The following is a 22,884-nucleotide window of genomic DNA, read 5'->3' as shown; positions in this document are numbered from 1 at the left end:
ACACTCTGCCCCAAGGAGGTATTTCCCCTCAATTTAGACAATGGATGGGGAACTTGAGGCCAGGGGACGGGTTGTGGCCCTCAATGCCTTTCAGTCTGGCCCTCTGGACTTTCCCCAGCCACACCCCTTCTCCCTAGACGACACTGCCTCCACACCCTTTTAGAGTTAAACATATAACTCCGTTTAAACATATAACCAGGGCTTTTTTCAGCCAGAAGTCGCTGGAATTCTCAGGTGGGCACCATTGCCATTATAAGGGAAGAAGAAAGGCATTCATTGTGAGTTCTGGCACCTCTTTTTCTAGAAAGATAGCACTGCATATATCTTTAACACAGCCCTCCATTGCACACTCCTTGAGAGTTTCTGCCTAGCTGCAATGTGTCCTCGAACTCTGATAATGCTTCTTCTCTGCTTGGATGATAGAGAGGAGTGTGCAGGTAAATTCATGTATATATTGCTCCACCAACTTTTCCTTCCGGCCTCTCCAACCAATGCATCCGGCCCCTGAATGGTTTGTCTAGCAGGGAACGCAGCTCATGGACTGAAAAGGGTTCCCCCATCCCTGCCACGCTTTTCTCAAATTGATGCCATTCCTTTCTCATGCAGTGTCTCCCCATCTGTGGAATGCTCTCCCCAGGAAAGTTCACCTGGTGCCTTCATTACGCACCTTTAGGCACCAGGTCTGAAGCTGAAATCAAAACTTCTACCAGATTTTGAAAGAAGCTTTAAAAGGCAAGAGGATCCCTACCATCTTTAAAATGTGCTGAACTGCAAGGATTGGGGCAAAAAAGGGGAAATGCTGTAATGGGATGCATTCAATGTAGTGCTAAACTAGAAACATACTTGTTTTGCTGGTGAAATATTTTGCAACGGTAGGATGCTGTTGTGCAAGAGAATGCATAAGCAAGATGCTGGTAACTTTGCGGTAAAAAATAGCATCACTTCCAAATACGTGCTTCAATATTACAGCTATTCAGCCATACGACTTTAGTGTGTTTGGGGTGTAAGAAGTGACTTAAAATAAAATCATCAGTGTCTAATCAGCTGATACCCAGATGTTGCTCTCTCTGTTTAGATGGATGTAACTCCATATCTTCATCTTCCTCACAACTCCTCTTGTGGCGACTTGGTGTGTAGGATGTTGAAGGGCAAACTTGAGCTTGGCTGGCACTGGTGTAGGCTTAAATCTCAAGTTAAGGACAATAATGGTTATTGTTGTGATCTACCCAGCATGATTTGATCTGGTATTTCAACTGTACGGAATGATTTAAAATAAAAGATGATGGAGAAACAAGAACTATTCTGTCATGGGATGTGTGCAACAAAAGAATATATTCCACATAATAGTGCTGTGCAAATGTACCGTACCTTTAGCTGTGCATATTCTCTCACCACCATTTGGGATATTTTTCCTTTGAGTGGTTCTACAGAGATAGAGCTCAACCACAGGAAAGGGAAAGGCCACAGCTGTGTGGTACAGTCTCCGCTTTACATACAGATGATCCCAGGGACTCAAAACGGAAGCGTGGATCTCAAATCGGAAGCGTAACACTCAAAATGGAGCATGTTCGGCTTCCGGAAAAAGTTCGCAAACCGGAACACTTACTTCCGGGTTTGCAATGTTTGGGTTCCAAGTTGTTTGAGTACCAAGTCGTTTGAGAATCAAGGTACCACTGTATGTGTCTAAGGTGTTACATCCTTGGGAATCATGATACAGTAGTAATTCCTAAATCTTTAATCTCTCTCACTTTATCTGTCTTACAGTGCTAATCTCAGTTTTGCCTGGATCTCATTCACACTTTGCCCCAAGGAGGTATTTCCCCTCAATTTGGACAGTGGATGGTTAACTTGAGGCCAGGGGATTGGTTGTGGCCCTCTATACCTTTCAATCTGGCCCTCTGGACTTTCCCCAGCCACACCCCTTCTCCCTAGATGACACTGCCTCCACACCCTTTTAGAGTTGTAGAATGGAAGTCCGAAATCTGGACTCTTGTGTAGGGGAAAAAATACTTTTAAAAGCTATACTGCAGAAAAGCATCTGTCTTAAACACTGAACTAGCAGTGGTTCAGTTCTTTAAAACACTCTCCCTCTAATCCTCATCCCAGAGAGAATTTAAACATAGTTTTTATCGCTAAATTCAAAATGCACCTCTCTCTGTTCTCTGCATGTGGCATCTCACAGCACCTGTGTCTCTCTCTGTGATGTAAGCAGCCCCATTTACATAGGCAGGTGCTCAGATTTCAGACCTCTTGTTAAATCAGGAGGCTTATAGCTCCAGATGCAGTCACCACCACACCCAGTGGAAAAACACCAGTTCTGTCCCCATACAAAACAACAACAACCCACAACAAACATAGCATTATATGTGCATTAAACATATAACCAGGGCTTTTTTTCAGCCAGAAGTCGCTGGAATTCTCAGGTGGGCACCATTGCCATTATAAGGGAAGAAGAAAGGCATTCATTGTGAGTTCTGGCACCTCTTTTTCTAGAAAGATAGCACTGCATATATCTTTAACACAGCCCTCCATTGCACACTCCTTGAGAGTTTCTGCCTAGCTGCAATGTGTCCTCGAACTCTGATAATGCTTCTTCTCTGCTTGGATGATAGAGAGGAGTGTGCAGGTAAATTCATGTATATATTGCTCCACCAACTTTTCCTTCCGGCCTCTCCAACCAACGCATCCGGCCCCTGAAAGGTTTGTCTAGCAGGGAACGCAGCTCATGGACTGAAAAGGGTTCCCCCATCCCTGCCACGCTTTTCTCAAATTGATGCCATTCCTTTCTCAAACTCATGCAGTGTCTCCCCGTCTGTGGAATGCTCTCCCCAGGGAAGTTCACCTGGTGCCTTCATTACGCACCTTTAGCGCCAGGCAAAAACGTTCCTTTTTAACCAGGCCTTTGCCTGATTGACATCTTATATCCTTTTAAAACGTGGCTCTTTCTTGTGGAGGCGTGTTATTGGGTTGTTGTTTTTGTTTTGGTTATATATACTGTGGTTTTTATGCTGATCTTTTCGGGTATAGGGTGGTGTGGGTGTGTATGTATATGTATATGTGTATATATATATATATATATATATATATATATATATATATATATAGATATAGATATGTGTGTGTGTGTGTGTGTGTGTGTGTGTATTAATGGCTCTGCTCAACCATCGCTTTAAGTTCACATCATAAGGATCACGAGGTACTGAAGGAACTAGTCAGAAATCCCAGGACTGGATCCCACACAAGTCCTTACCGGCAGGCTGTGGTCATGATCTGGGATGGAGGACGGGAGGGGCCTCTCAAGTCAAAGACTGACAATACAGTATCTTATGCACAGTTTTTGGCTCACGGGGCAGGGGGGAAACTCGTGGTTTATCATCAAGCGTTCCTCCAGTTTCGGTTTCCTTTCCTGATTTCTGTCTCCGTGATGATTTCCTTTCCATGAAACGGGCAGAGTTTCTCACTTCTCCCCGAGCGCAGCTCAGAGCAGGCAGCGCCAGCCCTCGACTGGAAGACGTTGAGTTTCGTTTTCTCTCGCTCTTCTGGACGGGGGAGTTCTCCTCCTGCTTTCTCCAGCCCCTTCCTCACAGCCCCATCTCCGCTCAGTCAAAGCAGAAAGGTAAGTCAAGGGACTGGTCGGTCTCCTCCGCAAGGAAAAGGCGCTCCGGGGGAACCGCGCTTCCCGTCTGCGCTAGACTCCCTCTCGCAAAAGAGCGACACACCTCGGAGGGACCCCCTTTTGCAACAGGTGGGGACTCAGATTAAACGCAGAAGAAGACCAGGGTAAATTAATCCGGGCTGGTGTTAGTCGCAAGGGACACCTAAAGCTGCGTCGAAGTGGAAAGAGGAAATCGCAACACAATTCTTTCCACAGCCTGATCTAAAGCTAAGGATTCCATGATAGGGTTTCTCATTTTTGGAAACGGAATCATTCTAGATAAACGCTAGGTAATGCTTAATTGTGCTTGTTTAAAAACCACATGATTTCCAAGGTCTTTAAAACATAGTTTTGTGTTGTTTGTAGTATGTCTGCTCCAGGTACTTCAGCTGACATTTTGGAGTGGTTCAGAGCCCATAAAATGGAGATTTCTGCTGCAATTAGAGATTTGTTTCCTTTTCTCTATGGCCTACGAGACAAGAATATAATCTCTGAAGAAGATTTTAAGGTGACTATTGTATCTAACTGATGCAATTATTTTCTGGTTAAATTCCTACTTTGTTAATTCATTGTAAATTTGCTGTTTTTTAATTGATTATAATTTAGTAATGATTTCTTTCTATTGTTGAGAGTGAATTTCTGTTTAATTATTATTTGTTGATACTTTGAGAGTGCTGTGTTTTATTCTAATTGATTATCACATTTTCCTTTATTTGATATAATATATTTATTTTAAGTCACATTTTTATTATGACTTCTTTGTTTTGCACTGGATTGTTATGTGTGTCCTTGTATATTTTGTTGCTTCTTCATATTGTAAACTGTCTTGTGTATAGCAATATAGAAATATGGTATACAAATTAAAAATGAAATGAAATGGAATAGCAGCAGCCTGGATAGCTAAGTTGGTTAGAACATGGTGCTAATAACACCAAGACTGCAGGTTTGATCCCCGCACAGGACAGCTGCATATTCATCCATTGCAGAGGGTTGGACTCAATCATTCTCAGGGTCCTTTCCAATTGTGCCATTCTATAATAATAATAATAATAATTTATTATTTATACCCCGCCTATCTAGCTGGGTTTCCCCAGCCACTCCCAAAAACACAGTACAGAATTTAACTTCCCTAAACAGGGCTGCTTTCAGATGTCTTCTAAAAGTTGGATAGTTGTTTATTTCCTTCACATCTGATGGGAGAGCGTTCCACAGGGCAGGCGCCACTACCAAGAAGGCCCTCTGCCTGGTTCCCTGTAATCTCACTTCTTGCAGTGAGGGAACTGCCAGAAGGCCCTTGGCACTGATTCTACGATTCCATCCAGGTTGTGGCTTGTTTCTGAAAAAGTGGCCTTGAGTCTTTCTCTGCCATTGGTAAAAGGCATAGGATAGGATGTTAGTGTTCAGAGACATGTAAGCTGCGCAAAGTATTTGAGCTTGGCAAAGGAGGATAAAATTACATTGACAATTTCTGCTTCCTTTGATTGTGCTGGGATGATTATCCAAACAATCTGCTGTTAGATCTGGTGGGAAATGGGAAAGTTACTCTGTATTTTCAGTCTAAAAGATATTTTGAAGACAGAGATTTTAAAACCCTGTAATGTTTCTTTCTAGTATTTGCAAGATTGGGTAACTGCAAATCCAAATGATATTCAAAGAGTGGTATCCGCTGTCCTTGAGAGGATTCAGGGCAATCTGTCAGCAATAGAGGAAATCTTCTGCAGCAGTAACCTGGCAGCATATCAAGACTTACGGCCACTATATGAAAGCCTAGGAAATGGTAAATCATCTTGTATTGGGGACTAAACCTACCAGTTGAGCCTTAAAGATATATAGCCAAAAAGAAACAAATTCATTTGGATTTGAGGAATGGTATAGTCCGTGTTTGAGCCACAAAGCCCTGTTCAAGTCTTTCCCCAGCCAAGCATTTACTGTACTTTGTTTCAGTCCTCTGCCTGCCACCACAAATGACATACTTGTGCATTAATTTATGTATTGAAAATTATTGATAGGCTGATGTTTATTGTGAAATATAACAATGTGGTTTACAAAATAAAACCAGTTCGCCAGAATAATGATAAAACATAAACCAGCATATTCAAAGTTCAGTAAAGCTGGTCCTAAGAATCATTGCCCAGGAATGCCTATGCAAACAGGTAAGTTTTCACCAGCAGGCAGAGCAGCTGCATTCCCCTGTAATGTGGGGGCCACAGTAGAGAAGGCCCTTCTCTGGGCCCCCATGAGATGCACATTTTCTGGATGCAGCACGACTAGTAGGTCCTCTTTTGAGTTGCCGTAAGACACATCATGATTAGAAAGCTTCCAGAGACGACAGCGAGCAGGTTGCCTTAGGACTGCTGTCATTTGTTGGCAGCCCAAAATATGGGAAATGTAACCTTTGACATCCGTTTCTTCATTTCATCTTGGAAAAGGGACACAAGAGCAAAGTCTGGATTTCCAGGGCACAACACTGCCCGTAACCTGTGGAACAGCACAAGGCATTTTACATGTGGATATATTTGCAACAGGTAATCATTTGGAAGAGTAAATGTATAATTACATCTGTTTAAGGAATGTGACACCAACAGCAAATTTTAAAAATGGTGTTTGCATAAATGTGTGGTGTTGGGAGGAGGAGGCATCAATGTGGGTGGTATGTGAGCATCTTTTATTTTCTGGGAATACTTTGAATACTAATATCCTATAAAGCTCTTTAATTATATTCCACTGTATCCTGTGAACTTGGGCAAGCCTATAATAATTCCATCAGTACCACAATGGGATGTTCAGTGCTTTTGAAATCTTTCCCTATTTATTAATGCATGCTTAAATGATTTTATTTAGCTTATGCGATTTTTTTTGTACAGAACAGTGTCATGTTGATCCTCTTTATTTGGTACAGCATATCATTAATGAATTAATCCAAATTTATACATGGCAGTTATCACAACCCGTAAATTTGAATGAAAAGTAATTGGCAATAGCTCCCTCCTATTTTTTCAAAAAATAAAGAAACAATTTATTGTGACTATGTACAGGAGGGACAGGGAGAAAAGCAGGTGGCAGGGAGTCTAGCTGAGGTGATGGGCATTAGCTGGTCCATTCTGAGGGATCCTGAAGTTTGGAATTAGCCGTCATCAGCCTGAAGTTTATTTCCAGCTTCTGCACCACCATCTCTGCTTCTTTCTCTCTTCAGTGAAGTCTGCTGAATGGTATAGGTGCGTAACATTAATGAGACTGCTCTCTTTGTGAAAGGAGTTTCAAGAAAAAGTATTGAGGGTTCCAATGGAAAGTGGTTCACACCATCACAATTTGAGACTGAAGGAGGACGTAAACACTGGAAATGTTGGAAGAGAAGTATCCAATGTGGGACGACTTCATTAGACACATTAATAAAGGTATGTCGTTCACTTGTAACAGCCATAATTTTAATGCCTCATTTTCTTACTTGCAACTCGAAAGGAATTTCAGAAGATACCATTAAGGCTTTACAGATAATAATCCACATATTTTATTCTTAAAATGAGTACGTTATTTTTAAGCTGCCTTGAGTCTCCTAGGGGAAAAGGTGGGGGATAAATAAATAGATTTATATATGATGGTGACAACAATGATGATATTCACAATGATAGCTTCAGATTCTACACTATATAACTGGAGTTGCCTTCATAACATCCTTACGCAATAAAGAGGGAGAAGAAAAAAGAACGAGCAACATGAAAAGATGGAGCTTGGGTGCTTCATCAGAAACCACAAAGTGTACTTTCCCTGACTATCTGTTATATCCCAACCCCACCCTTGCTGACAGGAGGCGTGCAAGGTTGCTTCCTTGTACCTGACAGTGAAGTCAGAGGAAAATGAATTGCCATTTGTTCCAATTCAACCCAAGCAGCAGGTTTTCCCTGGGGAAAGCGGTGGGACAAAGAAGTGTGGATGAGCCCTTAGTAATACTGAGTCAATTAACATCTGCAGTGGGCTAAGAAACCACTGTCTCTCTTCAGGCTCAAATGAATGTAATTCAGCAGTTTCACATGGGAACCAACTTTTACATACCATTGTTCAAGGATGGCAGCTTTAAGGTTAGCAGCAGTATGTTCCACCAGAATGAAATATTCTCCTACTAGATTTTAAACATACCGTATATCCATAGTAAGGTGTCTAATTTCTTATGAGTTCACTTCCTAAATTCAGGTGATGTTTTGGGATTCTGATTATGCCTCACAGTAAACCTAATAAATGTGATGTTTATTTCAGAGGGGAAAGCTACCTGAGCCACCACAAAATTCCAACAGGACAACAACGATGGTAAACATTTCCTTAACAGTTTTACTAGATTTAAACTAGCATATGCACAGTTTATTTATTCACTTATGTATTTAGATATTTCCTAACTTCCCCTCACCCAAAATGGTTGTACCACAGTTTACATTTAAATAAGGCAATACAAAACATAATATATAACAAAGAAAAACAAAAATGAGAGAGAGGAAGCTTCATGTGTGACATTTGCAATTCAATAGGCATTGTGGTGGGAGGCTCTTTGTCCAGCTTGCCTGCCCCACAAAATGATGGTGGCACACATGAAGGACAAAATCTAGTGCCAATGATGACAACGATGGCTCAATCCCTTAGCCAATTATTTTTTTTACAAAACTCTTACAATATTGAAACATGACACGAGAGTGCAATCTTAGTCAAAGGCAGGGATCCTGCTCACAGTTTCTTTGAGATTTCCACTACAACTGCTCACACTGCCAAAGAAGTAAGCTATCCTTTAAGCTAAGTAATCGGGTACCTCTCTGGCCATTTTTATCTGGCCTCTCCATGTGGGCCAACTTTGGCAGGTAGATGAGACAATCCACATGGCGCCATTATGTCACAACATGATTGGCAGGCGGGGTGTCTCATCCCACTGCCAAAGCCCCTTGAATTGAGTTCCCAAGTGCTCAAAAACCAGCTGACAGTTGTGTGCTTGGCAACCAAGCTTAGCTACTAGTGTAGCTAGCCAGAGGCATGGGGGATGGTGGTCTGTGCCAGGTAGTGGCGGTGGGGGGTATCTGTAGGGTGGCACATGGGTCTGTAGGGCAGCACGGTGTCTTGGGATTCTGGGTGGCAGGGGAGCCTGTGGGTGACAAGGTAATTCCTAGGTGTTTGGGGTGGAGCCACTTCCCTTCCCTGAAATTGGCGGCTGCCCTAAAAAACGCTGAACAACTCTGGTCTGCCCCAGGCCCTGGTGGGAGTTGCTACATTGCTAAGTGCAAGCAATGTTGCCAGTCCTGTGCTCAGAATGGGCATCTAGTGAAAGAAGCAGAGAAAGAAGCCTGTATTTTGCAGACATTGGAAGCAAATGGGGCCGCCCCACCTATATAATATAAGGGGCTCCGAAATGGCTTCCCACCACCACCTTTTCTATTTTTCTCCCAAATGACACTCAACATTCTGTAATTGATGTTCATGTTTAGTCCTGACTGAGCTGATTTGGGGAGGTTTTGATCCTTTAGGTTTGTTCCCTAAATATTGTTTGCACTGCTGCAAATCCCAGGTTTTCCCAAACATAGTGATGACTTCCTCTTGTTTCCCAGTGTCCATGTTTTGGCACTCACTACCTGAGTTCGCTCTCCCCTAGGAGATAATGGGAGCCATCAAGGTCAAGCCTAGGGTAGCAGTCCAAATAAGGTTGGATCAAGAAAATGCAGAATTCCCTGATAAAATAAGCTCAGTTTCACAACAGGAGAAAGAGGAATTATTTTTATTCAGAAGCTGAAAAGTCTGTCATGGCCAGTGAGTAATTTTACAAGGGCACCTTATCTAAATACCCTCTCTGCTTATTATAAAGATAAAGGGACCCCTGAGATTAGGTCCAGTCGTGGCCGACTCTGGGGTTGCGGTGCTCATCTCGCTTTATTGGCCGAGGGAGCCGGCGTTTGTCTGCAGACAGCTTCCGGGTCATGTGGCCAGCATGACTAAGCCACTTCTGGCAAACCAGAGCAGCGCACGGAAACACCGTTTACCTTCCCGCTGGAGCGGTACCTATTTATCTACTTGCACTTTGACGTGCTTTTGAACTGCTAGGTTGGCAGAAGCTGGGACCGAGCAACGGGAGCTCACCCCGTCACGGGGATTCGAACTGCCGACCTTCTGTTTGGCAAGTCCTAGGCTCTGTGGTTTAGCCCACAGCGCCACCCGTGTCCACTGCTTATTATAGGGCCCAGTAAATGTTACCTGTGTTGGCTTCCTGCCAAAAATGTTGGGGGAAGGTTGGATCAAGAAAATGAAGAATGTCCTGCTCAGCTTCACATATGAATAAAATATAAACATATGAATAAAATAAAATAAATAAATAAAATGGGCAGAACCTGAAAAGTCAGTCATGGCCATTTATTAGTGTTACCAGTGGTAGTCTAATCAACAATGAGTCAACAGTGAGTAATTTTACAAGGGAACCTTATATAAACACTCTCTCTGCTTACCTTTTAGGGTCCAATAAATGTTACTTGTGTTAGCTTCCTGCTCTTCAGGTTGTCACATGAGTACTAAACCAAGAAAATAGGAAGATGCTGAGTATATATATCATGTAATAAACTGAATATATTTAAAGAAAACTACCAAAGGTTATTTGTTGCATCAAAAATAACAAAATCTGTTTTTTAAAAAATCCTATTTTCCACACCGTTGTTTATTTTGATAATGATGATGGGTCTGCCAGCTGAATATCCTTTTAAACCACAATTCAGGGCTTTTGCCCTCACAAGGTGGTGTACAAGAAACACCACATATTAAAACTCACACCCCCCCACGCATTTTGATAAATTTATTTTTTACAGTGACTGTTTTTTCCTCTTCAGTCTGAACATGATGATGTATGTATTGTGTGTAAGAAAGAAGATTCACTGATATGCTGCAGTTCATGCCCCAGATGCTTTCATGAAGATTGCCATATTCCGAAAATATCTGCTGAGAAAAGGTAGTTTCTCCACCTCAGTTTCTGTATTAAGCTGATCTATGAAATAACATCAATATCTTACAACTAAAGCATCTGCTTTAAGTAGTGCAAAGTCACACAACATGAATTGTAGCCCATGACTCAGGCTAAAACTGCATCTATTTGAAGCCCAACAAGCTCTAGGCATCTAAGCTGTGGACACCTGAATTAATGTTGGCAGTAGTATGGTTTGCATTTCACACCATTTTTCATATTATTCATATTCATATTATTCTCATGTTGAGTTAAGGTGCAAGTCTGTATAAGGAAAACCACACAGATTAAAACATCTTCTAACAGGTTAATGAATATTAGCCAAGGTAAACAAAACTATAACAGTAGTTTTCAGTAATACCGTATGTTATAGCCAACTGCGCAGCATTACTTTCTTTTATAGAACACCTAGTTCCCATTGGTGCTTAATAAGAATGATTGTTATGACTAACCAGGGCTGGCCCACCCAGGAGGTGAGGCAACTCCCAAGGGGCCAAGCTGCCTTCGTCCCCCCCCCCCCAATAAAAGATGAGGGAGCTGGGCACCCCAAACGTTGATGGGCATTGCCATTCAAATGGTGTGGGTGCACTGAATCATGTGTTCGATTATGTGGACTGGGGCTTACCTCCCCCCCCCCATATTTTATTCAATTTGGCCTACAGCAGGATCCACAGGGGCAGCTGATCTGGCTTCAAAGGAATGCTCCTTGAAGGCTGGTTATTATGTCCCCTTGACAGCCTACCCTGTACCACCTCCACAGCAGTCAGTGAATAGGAGATGCTGCTATTCTCCTTCCAAACCTAGGGAGGAAATGGCAGGGTCTGCCCTCTGGGGTCTCCTGGGGTCTGCACCCACCTGTCATGAGTCAGAGTGAGCCCCTTTTCCCCTGACAGCTTTTGATTTCTACTTCAACCATAAAGTAAGATTGATTTCCTTTGATTCCTATCAGGTATTCTATTTCAAGCATCAGGTACGGTTGATTTGATTCCCTCCTAGTTCCCAATGTAGATATTCACTCACCCCTCAGGTGCCAAGATGCCAAGGTGACAAGATGCCCTGTGACTAAGCCCTTTTCTTCTTATTGGTTCTGATGCTTATTCAGCCAAGGATCTGTTATCCTATGTCTTTTTCTGAAAGCATTGTTTGAGTTTGAGTTTTGAATTTGATATCCCACTTTATCACTACCCGAAGGAGTCTCAAAGCGGCTAACGTTCTCCTTTCCCTCCTTTCCCTTCCTCCCCCACAACAAACACTCTGTGAGGTAAGTGAGGCTGAGAGACTTCAAAGAAGTGTGACTAGCCCAAGGTCACCCAGCAGCTGCATGTGGAGGAGCGGAGATGCGAACCCGGTTCACCAGATTATGAGTCTATCGCTCTTAACCACTACACCACACTGTCTCTCTCTCTCTCTGTTTGTTTAAGAATGACCTGGTTGTATGGCAAACTTGCAGAATTAATCATAAAACATTATAATCAACAACTACCAGTGTGGCAGTATTAAATGCAAATTGCATTCAATGGTATTATCAGACTTTGTTCTGCTTTCCAGAAATAGGTGGAAATGCACCTTTTGCCAATGCCCAGAACCAGCAAGTGACCGTCCCCGTGAAGAGCACCTGGTTCTGAGATGGAAGATGCGTGGCAGGACAATTTTGGTGAGCTTTTTCTATTTCAGTTAAATGACAGGAAACATCAACCTTTTTCTATTTCAGTTAAATGACAGGAAACATAGCAAAAATAGGGCTGTGACATTAATTGCTTAAAAATCTGGGATGATCTAAACATTGTTTCTCATTCATTAAGCCTTAGAGGAAACTGCTATCAAATATATATAACTCAAGGTGTTAACACTAGCATAAAAGCCCTAAATGGCTTAGGAACCAAATATCTAAAAGACCGTCTGTCAGGGTTTATGGGTTCAGAGTCAATCCAAGTCCCCCAACAGGTAAGCCCAACAGAGACTCCATCTCCTCAGAGTACTGCGGAAGGATGATGTCAATCAACATTTGATGATCTCCTTCTACCTGTCAACAATAGAAAGTGTCCTTTCATACTGCATCATGGTGTGGTACACTGGTTTGACATCAACTGATAGGAAGTGCCTACAGAGGGTGGTGAATACAGCACAAGATGTTATGGGCTGTTCTGTGAATCCGCTGGATGAAATAGCGGAAGAACGTTGCCTCAGGAGAGTGAGGAAAATTCTCAGGGATGATTTACACCCTGGCCGGCACTTTCTTGATCTCCTGCCCTCAGGCAGAAGATATAGAAGTATGATTAGTCGCACCAACAGGGTAAAGAACAGCTTCTATCCGTGGGCTGTTAGGCTGCTGAATGAAAAGATAACAACAAGGCAACTGACTTTCAGGTTTTTGGTGTGCATCAGTAAACGAGGGGAATTAAGACTAAGAGAGCTGAGTGGGGGGTGCTCGTGTAATCTCACTGTATACAAGTTGTACAAGTGACAATAAAGTATTTCAATGGTGCTGCCACCCCCTTCTTACAGAGGATGCCTGTGGCTCACTGAGCCCTTATGAGATTCCAAAAAGTAACAGCTAAATCACCACTTTCTACTGCCTGAAGCCTCCAGCAAAATGAAACACTTACACCAGAGGTTTTCAACCTTTTTGGGTCCATGGCTCCCTTGACCAACTACACTCTTTCTGTGGCACCCCTGTGGGGCTCAGGAGCCCAGTTATGTCACCCCTTGTCTGCAGAGCCAGCAGCATCTCATCCTTTTTCAAACACCCTCCCTTCTGGAGGGGTCCCTCAGTCTCCTCTCCCTTCTCCTTGGGAGTCCTCCGGGCAGCCACTGCCGCCACTCCTGATGTCTGAGCTGCCCCCCCCCCCCGCCTCAAAGAGAGGTGCCTCCTCACACTGCCCCACAGGGGCCTGGGAAGCCCCCCCCCCTTGTTTCCAAGTAAATATAACACATGCATATTTATTGGCATGGGATCCTTATTTTATCTGAGTCCCCTTAAAAATCTGTTCCTTTTGTTTTATAGAAATGCGAGTTCCTGCTTTTGAGGATCTGGTGTCAGCCTAAAAGTTTTCTTTTTGTTGACAATCTAGCTACAGTAAGTCTTGTTGACTACAATATTTGGGACATTGATGCAGAAATGGTTCTTTAAAATGTTACAAGTGCTTGAGTTGAAATTGCAGGAAATTCTACAAATATTCTTTCCTGATGTGCTGATTTAACAGATACAAAATTGTAATGCCGTCATAAAGAGACCCATGCGGCTCAAGCGCATAGCAGAGAAGTTGCATAAAGAAAAGTACAACACAGTGGGAGATTTCGTAAGAGATATGCGCCTGATGTTCAAAAATTTCCATAAATTTTATAAGGTAAGCTCCAGTCTCTCTTTCCCCTACAGTTCCTTGCCAGTGCATTTTAAAGATGCAGGAGTGGGCAGAGAAGGTAAAATTATATTTCCATTCTAATTGAAATAAAAAAACAAAACAATCAGGGTGGGGAAAAGCGAAAGGTGATTTAGTCCATTTTCCATTTCTTCCTCCCTCACACATACTCACAACCTCTCTCACAATGATCACAGTGTCTCATAGTCAGCAATCCAGTACGTTTCCAAGCACAATTCAAAGTGTTGGTGCTGACCTTTAAAGCCCTAAACGGCCTTGGTCCTGTATACCTGAAGGAGTGTCTCCACCCTCATCGTTCAGCCTGGACACTGAGATCCAGCACCGAGGGCCTTCTGGCGGTTCCCTCATTGCGAGAAGTAAGGTTACCTGGAACCAGGCAGAGGGCCTTCTTGGTAGTGGCGCCCGCCCTGTGGAACCCCCTCCCTTCAGACATGAAAGAAATAAGCAGCTATCTTATCTTTAAAAGACATCTGAAGGCAGCCCTGTTTAGGGAAGTTTTTAATATTTAACACTGCATTGTTTTAACACTCAATTGGGAGCCGCCCAGAGTGGCTGGGCAAACTCAACCAGATGGGTGGGGTATAAATAATAAATTTATTATTATTATTATTATTATTATTATTATCCTCATGCATCTCCCAAGAATCCCACCTGGCAGCGGCGGAGCAAGCCAATCGGGCGCCTAGGGCGGCGCGAGCTGGAGCAGGATACTCCTCAGGGCCTCTGAGGAGTCTGCCTGCCTCTTCTCACTCAGCCGCCCTACAGCTGAGGGGGAGGCAGCGGGCGGACCGTTTGGGCAGGTCAGAGCCTGCGGGCGCTCAAGCCACCATGTCACTCCCAGGAGAGACGTGTGGCTTGGGCGCACTGCAGGCCCCACAGTGAGTGCCGCCCGGCATTTTGTCACCCCCCAGTGGTGACACCCGGAGTGACCTGCTCCACCGCACTCCCGTTCCTCCACCACTGCCACCTGGAACCCCTTTTGTCTTTAAAAGCTTGGTGAATGTCTGTGGTTTTTACAGTAAAAGTAACTCGAAACATGTGTGCATTAAGCTTTATGCACTTGACAACAAATAATACAAAGAAATTAATAGGAGGTGGGCATCTGGGGGGAAATACTTTAGTAATCCCACCTGCCATTGAACCCAATGTGTTTTGACTATACACGATTTTGGCTTTACGCTCTATTCTCAGAATGTAACCCTGCTGTAAAGTGGAAGTCATCTGTATAAATAACTGAGAATCTACTAGTTCATTGTACTGGTGCATAAGTTGCCAACCAGAACCTAAATTGTCTAGGAGAGCAGGAGAGCAGAAATATTTAAATACATAGCTTCCCTTGTTGTAAGTGTTTTGAAGCAAAATGGTAAAATTTAAACAAATAAAGTAACAAGCTCCATACATATCAAAGTGAACATTTTAATTTTTTTCCCTAGGGCAGTGACATGGTGGAATGTGGAAGAGAACTGCAAGCTGAATTTGAAAATAGCTTTCGGGAAATGTTTTCTATTCTGTAACAAATTTTTTAAATTCATCGGTTTTCAGACATGTGAGCCAGTTTCTCAGCTAACCAACTTTCCATGCATTATGTAAAAATTGGATTTCTGTATAAGTAATACTTCATGCCAAATTTTAAAAATGGTGCTTTATATATGTATAACTTCATTTTTATTACTCAGGAGGATACATAATGCTACCTGCATTCTTTAGGATTTAGAAATTGAACTGCCATGGGGATTTTAGGTGGGTTTGCAGGAAGTACAGGAAAAATGTACTCTATGTATTCAAATTATTTGGCTAAAGAGTCAGATTTATAACATGGCCATAGCAATGGTTTCTTCCATTTCCTTAGCTTAATCTAGTGCTTTTTTCCCTTAAAAAATGTTTAGGGGTACTCTTATTTTCCTACTCATATTGAAACACTGCCCCTCAATGAGGCCAAATTTAGATTCACAAAATGTTTAGGGGTATAGATACCCCTGTGTCCCCCCCAGAAAAAATGCACTAGCTTAATCCCACCCTCTCCCAACAACCACTAGCTGTGGACAAGGTGAGAAAAGCAGGTCCAGAGGTTCCAGCTGTTGCAAAACAGTGCAGCTAGTGCTAGATTGTTGAGGGGAACAGATTCTCTCCCCCACATAACTGCAGTGCCCAAAAGTCTGCAGTGGCTGTCCATATGCTAGCAGGCCAGGATCAATATTCTTATAATGCAGGCATCCCCCTCACTTATGTGTGTGCCACTCACAAGTGACCTTGTATATGTGTGGTGCTGGGAAATAAATAAATGGAATCATGCCAGGAAAGGATGGGAGAGAGCTGGAGAGTCCTTGTGGCTCACAGGAGACTCTCTCCGAAGCCTGAAGAGGACATAAGTGAAGGCGGAGGAAGTCCCAAAGAACGTTAAGATGTGGAGCTTTGTTTAGGCTACCTAACAGCAGCTGCCTGCAGCCTCCAACCTATCCTCCAGTCTCCAGCCAGTCCCAACTCTAGCTGAAGAGAGAGTTGGGGAGAGAGAGAGATGTAGGAATAATGGAAGACGACGGAAGGTTGGATGCAGGTGAGCTGTGCAGAAGCACGCTGGCAAGCATGCTTCAAGACAAGCTGCCGGCTAGCTCTGTAGAGGCTCCTTTTATTAGCACAATATGTAAAACCAGTCAGATACTTTTTGGACTGTGACCTTTACACATCTTCCAATCCCGAGATCGAAGGGTGGTTCAAAGTTATTTTGGCACCTGTTTCCACCGCGTCATTTTCCCCTTGAAGAATGTATGATGAAGGAGACTAAGGTCACAGACAGGGCACGGCAGACCACTAAGAGAGTAAAGGTTAGATAGAGGGCATGATGTTCAGACAGCTGTGGCTTTGTCTGCAGATGGAAGTGTGCTCCACACCCGAAGGTCACGCGGTCAGATAGCTGAGGCCTGTCTTCGGGTGGAAGTGTGTTCCACACCCAGCAATCATTCCTTCAAGAAAGAGAGAGAGTGTGCAGGAGAGCAGGGGGAAATAGACTCAACAACATTTGGCTCAACAATTTTGGGTTTTCCTTAAAAAAACTCAACAACTTTAGGGGTGTCCAGATTTTTACTACTTGAAATATGGCAACCCTAACTGCACGAGGGCCCAGAAACTAACCTCCACATAAGTGGGGTGAAACCTAAAATTTACAAGGCCTTTAACAATTTGGGTTCAGGATGCTTCAAGGACCACCTAATCCCTTATATCTCTGCCTGATCAGTGTGGTCTTCAGGAGTCACTGTTAACGGCATGGCTCAGATGCATGGCTTAGATTCGCTAGGTCATGTGCATTTTGTATTCTGGGTCCAATTTTATGGAACTCCCTTTCAGTTGAGGTCAGACAACCTCCCCTCTCTTGAACTTCCAGCACATACTGCATTTCTATATAAAAAAAATTCCAGTGGGTGTATCAATGTCTGTGAATCTAAGTAAGAGAGTTATGACAGCAGGCAGAGAGAGAGAGTTAGTGATAGAGGGAAGGCAGAAGTTAAGGGAACAGCTACCAGAAAGCGATTCAGTACAGAAAGTATAGAGAAAACAGGAGGGTCAGAGACTTAGGAGTTAAAACTTGCTTAAATAAAGGTTTTTTGTTTTGTTTTATAGTACCCCTGCCTGATCCTAAGTGATAATTAACACCACCAGTGGGCATTTTAACTGAAGTTTCAATTATAATTTCAATTGATTTTTATTTTTTGTACTGCATCTTTGTAAACCACTTAGAGACTATTGTAGTTAAGCATATGTAAATTCTTGAAATAAATAAATAAATTTATGCTATCTGGACAAACTATTTTAGATGCATCTAATATCAATATGCAAGGACACCTATTGATTGGTGCCTTAGAAATATGAAAAGGTTAAAGGTGATATTTCATGTCTCTTGCACTAATTGATAATTACTATTTTTCCCTTTCATTTACTGTATATAATGCCCCTAGGAGTCCTGCAGTGGGGGGGGATATAAATAAAATATTTAAAAATGAATTATGCATGTCTACAATTCGAAGTAACAATGATAATAACACATTTTACAATAAGTGAACTAACAAATTCACAAGCTACGAATTCCAAAGTACTTTCATGGAATGGAAATGGAATTGCTTCCAATTTAGGTGCCTTAAATCTGTAACTACTGCTGAATTCTTGAAAGCATCCTCCCCGCAGAAATTAATTGTAGGATAAACGCTAGCGCTGTGCAACTGATCATTCTGAATACCAAATAATGAACTGATTTGATTTGTTCCAGACCTGAATTTGGTAGACAAAGCTATGTGCAAACTGAATCACATAAATATGGAGCAATCTGTTGTGATCCAGATCTCAGAATTGGTCTCCAAAGTGTTGCAATTATTAATTACACCACCATATAAGGAAAATACAAGGGACAGGTGACAGGGAATAGAGAGCTGTACTTTGTTCACTGAGAACTCTACTTTCCAATCCAAGGCTAGAATCTCACCCAACACTCTTCAAACACAAGGCTGGGGAGTGGGCTGCGGTGGTGGTGTAATTATGAACATGGTGGTACACAATCCAGGGACAAAAATGTATGATGTCAAAAACTTTGGTTGGTGTTGCATGAGGGAAGGTGAAGTTGATTTTTGAAGACAAGTAAATGCAAGCAGAATAAACACGGTCATATTATTATTATTATTATTATTATTATTATTATTATTATTATCTGTCGGGGGTTCAGGGAGAGAGGTCCAGATGAGGGAGGAGACTGAGAGCGAGGGGGAAGAAACCCAGGACGGCAAGGAAGAGGATGACAATGACTTGAGGAACTCCATGAGTCTTTCAAGTGAATCGGAGGATTCCCAAAAGGGGGCGCCTGTGGTCAGGCCAAGGGGAGTCACAGGGGGGACTCGTCAGGAGCAGGGGAGCAGCAGGGGAAACCAGAGTGGGAGTTGGGAGTCGGGACCGGCTTCTCCGCCGGAACGGAGTGAAGGGGGTGGAGTTTCCAGTGTGACAGGAGAAGCAGGTCAGGGAACAGAGAGGGAAGGGAGATCGGAGCAAGGCATCCTCCCGGAAGGGGAGGAGAGTAGCGCGGGGAGTAGTCTAACTGTCAAGAGGAAGGTTAGAGGTTGCGAACGCGCGCCAAGTTCAAATGTGGAGGCGCGCGGAAGTACAGGGAGTCCGGAGGAGGAGCCAGGTCCCAAAGCACACAGGAGGGGGGAAGAGTTGTCTGGGAATTCAGCGTCAGGGGAATCCAGGAGAGGCGAAACCCCGGGGGGCAGGAAGACCCTGCGGAAAAGGAAAGAGAGGAAGAGGTGGAGCAGCACAAGCCTCTTAAGCTGGTGCAGGGGAGGGACTGACTCAGAGGGGACTTCAGCGGTCTAAGCGTAACAGACGTGGGGCTGCGCGCCTCGGCTGTGGAATGTACAATGTACTGCAATAAACATCTCTGTATATAAACTGGACTTGGCGTTGGTCTCTTGTGAGCTGGGACCTGAGGCAGCCCTGACATTATCATTTATTAAATTTATGCCACTCTTCATTCAACAATTGCAGGGCAGCTTACAGCATAAAAACACAAAATGCATAGCATATGACATCACCACACTTTAACATGCTTTGAAAAATACCTACCACCAACGTTACCACTTTTTAGATGCCCTGACAGTGAGGGCAAAGACAGGTGAAATATTGTGAGGCTTTGCTAACATATTTAAGCGCTCTTGTGAATCCACTCCCAGACCATGTCTTGCACTGCAGAATACTTCATTTCTTTCTGGTGCAATGTTTTATTGGCACTGGCGTGCAGGATTCCAGGCTGCCTAGTACATACACGTCAATTCTGCAATTCTATTATGATTAATTCTGCATGTTTCTCCCTTCTGATATAATGAGCAGGTAGGAGATGGATCACTGGATAAGAGAATGTAAATATCTATTGTCTGCCTTGTAACCTGGATTTTTTTTACATCTTACAATAGAATCATAGAATAGTAGAGTTGGACGGGACCCCAAGGGTCAACTAGTTCAGGCCCCTGAATCCTGCCCACAGCTGTCCGACCATGGATGGGCTTGAACCACCAATCTTCTGGCTAACAGGCAGACACCTGGGAATAATGTGTTCGCAATTACCAGATTCTGTCAGTATGCCAGTTGCGTCCAGTGGTCCTTTACCTTGCTGCAGTTTCCCATTAGCAAAAGTCCTTTGAAATGATAAAGTAAAGGTAAAGGTACTCCTGCCTGTACGGGCCAGTCTTGACAGACTCTGGGGTTGTGCGCCCATCTCACTTAAGAGGCCGGGGGCCAGCGCTGTCCGGAGACACTTCCGGTTCACGTGGCCAGCGTGACATCTGCTCTGGCGAGCCAGAGCCGCACACGGAAACGCTGTTTACCTTCCCGCTAGTAAGCGGTCCCTATTTATCTACTTGCACCCAAGGGTGCTTTCGAACTGCTAGGTTGGCAGGCGCTGGGACCGAGCAACGGGAGCGCACCCCGCCGCGGAGATTCGAACTGCCGACCTTTCGATCGGCAAGTCCTAGGCACTGAGGCTTTTACCCACAGCGCCACCCGCGTCCCCTCTGAAATGATAAAGGAGAGTAAAAATAAGCTGAAACTAGGGATGGTATTCAATGCTAGTCCTACTCTGAGTAGAGCCAAGGGCATGGCTAACTTGTGTTCATTCATTTCAATGAGTCTATTCTGGGTAGGTCTGATGTTACTATTATTCTTTCACTGCTGTGGACAAATATCCTTACATCCAACTTTATCAAAGTAAATTTCCATTGAAAAACAAATGATCAGCAGCAGGATGTGTAAATGTTTGGGCATTTGCTGGAGAAAAGTATATCAGCAACTGGAGGCATATATGCGTGTAGGATGGTCAGATTAAAAAAAACAAACAGATGTTGTTTGATATGCCATAACATGCACAAGCTCAGATAATGAAATGCATCACTCCAAAAAGTTGAGATGAGACTAGCAAGCTTTCTACACAAAAACACACCTGAGTGGAAGAGTCCTTCCCTGTAATGAGGAAAAGGTGAAAGGGAGAGAGAGAGAGAGAAAATGTGTTAAGTTTACCGTAATCACTGTTTTGCAAAACTGCAAAGGGGTGGAACGAAACTAGCAGACTTTCTATACAAACATCGCTTGCAGGAAGTGTCATCAGGAAACAGACAAAGCTCAAGGAACAGAAGGAATTCATTTCAGCTTTCACTACTGCTTTTCATATGGGGAATAGAGAATGCAATGAGGACTAGAGAATGCAATTGTTGGTCAGCCAGTGATATTTGTACCATAGCTGTCAACTTACAGATTTGAAAATAAAGGACCAGCAGCCTCGAAAATAAGGGATTTCCCGGGCACATGTATGTTCAGCTTCTGAGCCCCTCCAAGCCCAAGGCAGAAAGCCCAGCCAGCAGCCAAACAAAGCCTCATCAATAAGGGACAGCAGCGGGACATGGCGCTGGGATAAGGGACTGTCCCACCAAATAAGGGACGCTTGACAGCTATGTATTGTACGTGCCTTTATGCATGCAAGATGCAGTCATGAATGTGCTGGCTTTCTGTTATGATGCGGATCGGCTGTTCTAAGGTCTGGAAAGCAAATACTGCATTATATATGCACAACAGCCTTTTTCAGAATAGTAAGAATATTAAAGCCATTCTGCTACCTTCCTATAGTTATCCAATAATATAGTCAGGAAATACAGAAAAGGTCGTTAAAATAAAGAAGCTAGTTTTGCACATCCTAACAGGCTCATGCAAAAAATTAACTAGTGAAGCTCTTTCAGGCATTAACCTAAATGGTAGGAGTAGCTTCACTTCATCTGCTTAATTTCTTTTCAGCCACAGAGGTAGGGACCCCCCCCCCCAAAAGGCATCAGCATTAGAACACACTACAGTCCTCCCAACTTCAGATGCCAAATACATGTGTGAGTGCAAGTAATTGAAAATCTGGGAAATAGGGTGTGGGGAAGTCGTCTCAGCTTTCTCACCGGCTGAAGAATGTGTCAATACAGCAGTGAATCCATTAACATGCTAGTACCCTGACTGTGAGCCCAGGGCTTGCTGATCAGAAGGTCGGTGGTTCAAATCCCCACATTGGGGTGAGCTCCCGTTGCCCAGTCCCTGCTCCTGCCAACCTAGCAGTTCGAAAGCACGCAGTGCAAGTAGATAAATAGGTACCGCTCCGACGGGAAGGTAAATGGCGTTTCCATGGACTGCTCTGGTTCGCCAGAAGCAGCTTAGTCATGCTGGCCACATGACCCAGATGTGCTGAGCCCAGGGGTAACCCGAGTAACATGGTACAGGTCCGGTCCCAAATCCAAGGGTTCCGCAAGGAGTCAGTCCGACAGGGCCAAGGCAGGACACGAGGCAGGAAACCAGGCAAAGTCAGGCACAGGATCACAGACAGGTTCTGGTAAACAGCAATGTTGCTCTCGCAACCTGGGGTGGGATCCAGCAGCCTTTAATCTCTGTTGGGGTAATGGCCGGTCCTGATCTCCCGGTGACTCCCCTCCCTCTCTCGCCCGAAGGCAAGCGCTCCTCCTGCAGGTACTCAGGTCCCTCCTTCTCTCAGACCTCAGTCTCTGCACCTTGGGAGATGTCGGTGGGTTACTAGACCCAGAGGCCACCTCAGCCTCTCCTGACCCGACTGGTTGTGGAGCAGCTGTAAGTGATTGCCCAGCTGAAGAGAGCAACATCTGGGTATCAGCTGATTAGACATTGATGATTTTATTTTAAGTCACTTCTTACACCCAAAACACACTAAAGTCTGAATAGCTGTGATACTGAAGCACATATTTGGTTATGATGCTATTTTTTGGTACTCTGAAAAATTAATGAAGAGCTAAACTCCACTTATTGGGCTGCATCCATGATTCTCTGTCCACTAGATCAAGGGATCT

General features: G+C 43.7%; 1 protein-coding gene across 3 annotated transcripts in view; it reads left to right on the top strand.

The window, feature by feature from the left end:
* LOC114598132 (nuclear body protein SP140-like protein) overlaps nt 1-17,809 on the top strand; it is a 402,008-nt gene extending 384,199 nt beyond the window's left edge. The window contains exons 2-12 of one of the 3 annotated variants that reach the window (XM_077930088.1): nt 3,452-3,616; nt 4,022-4,163; nt 5,267-5,432; nt 6,085-6,180; nt 6,908-7,050; nt 7,907-7,957; nt 10,498-10,616; nt 12,177-12,282; nt 13,633-13,704; nt 13,832-13,975; nt 15,442-17,809. In XM_077930088.1, coding sequence (XP_077786214.1) covers nt 4,023-4,163; nt 5,267-5,432; nt 6,085-6,180; nt 6,908-7,050; nt 7,907-7,957; nt 10,498-10,616; nt 12,177-12,282; nt 13,633-13,704; nt 13,832-13,975; nt 15,442-15,522 — 1,119 coding nt within the window. In that variant the 5' untranslated portion in view covers nt 3,452-3,616; nt 4,022 and the 3' untranslated portion in view covers nt 15,523-17,809. Of the gene's footprint in view, nt 1-3,194; nt 3,617-4,021; nt 4,164-5,266; nt 5,433-6,084; nt 6,181-6,907; nt 7,051-7,906; nt 7,958-10,497; nt 10,617-12,176; nt 12,283-13,632; nt 13,705-13,831; nt 13,976-15,441 lie in introns of those variants that run through there. The other 2 variants (XM_077930087.1, XM_077930089.1) reach the window with 2 other exon arrangements.
* The last annotated feature ends 5,075 nt before the right edge of the window (nt 17,810-22,884 follow it).

Source organism: Podarcis muralis, chromosome 6 (assembly GCF_964188315.1).
Source record: "Podarcis muralis chromosome 6, rPodMur119.hap1.1, whole genome shotgun sequence".
Classification (NCBI taxonomy): Eukaryota; Metazoa; Chordata; class Lepidosauria; order Squamata; family Lacertidae; genus Podarcis; species Podarcis muralis.
Note: the sequence above shows the minus strand (reverse complement) of the source record. Positions and strands in the feature narration are given on the sequence as shown.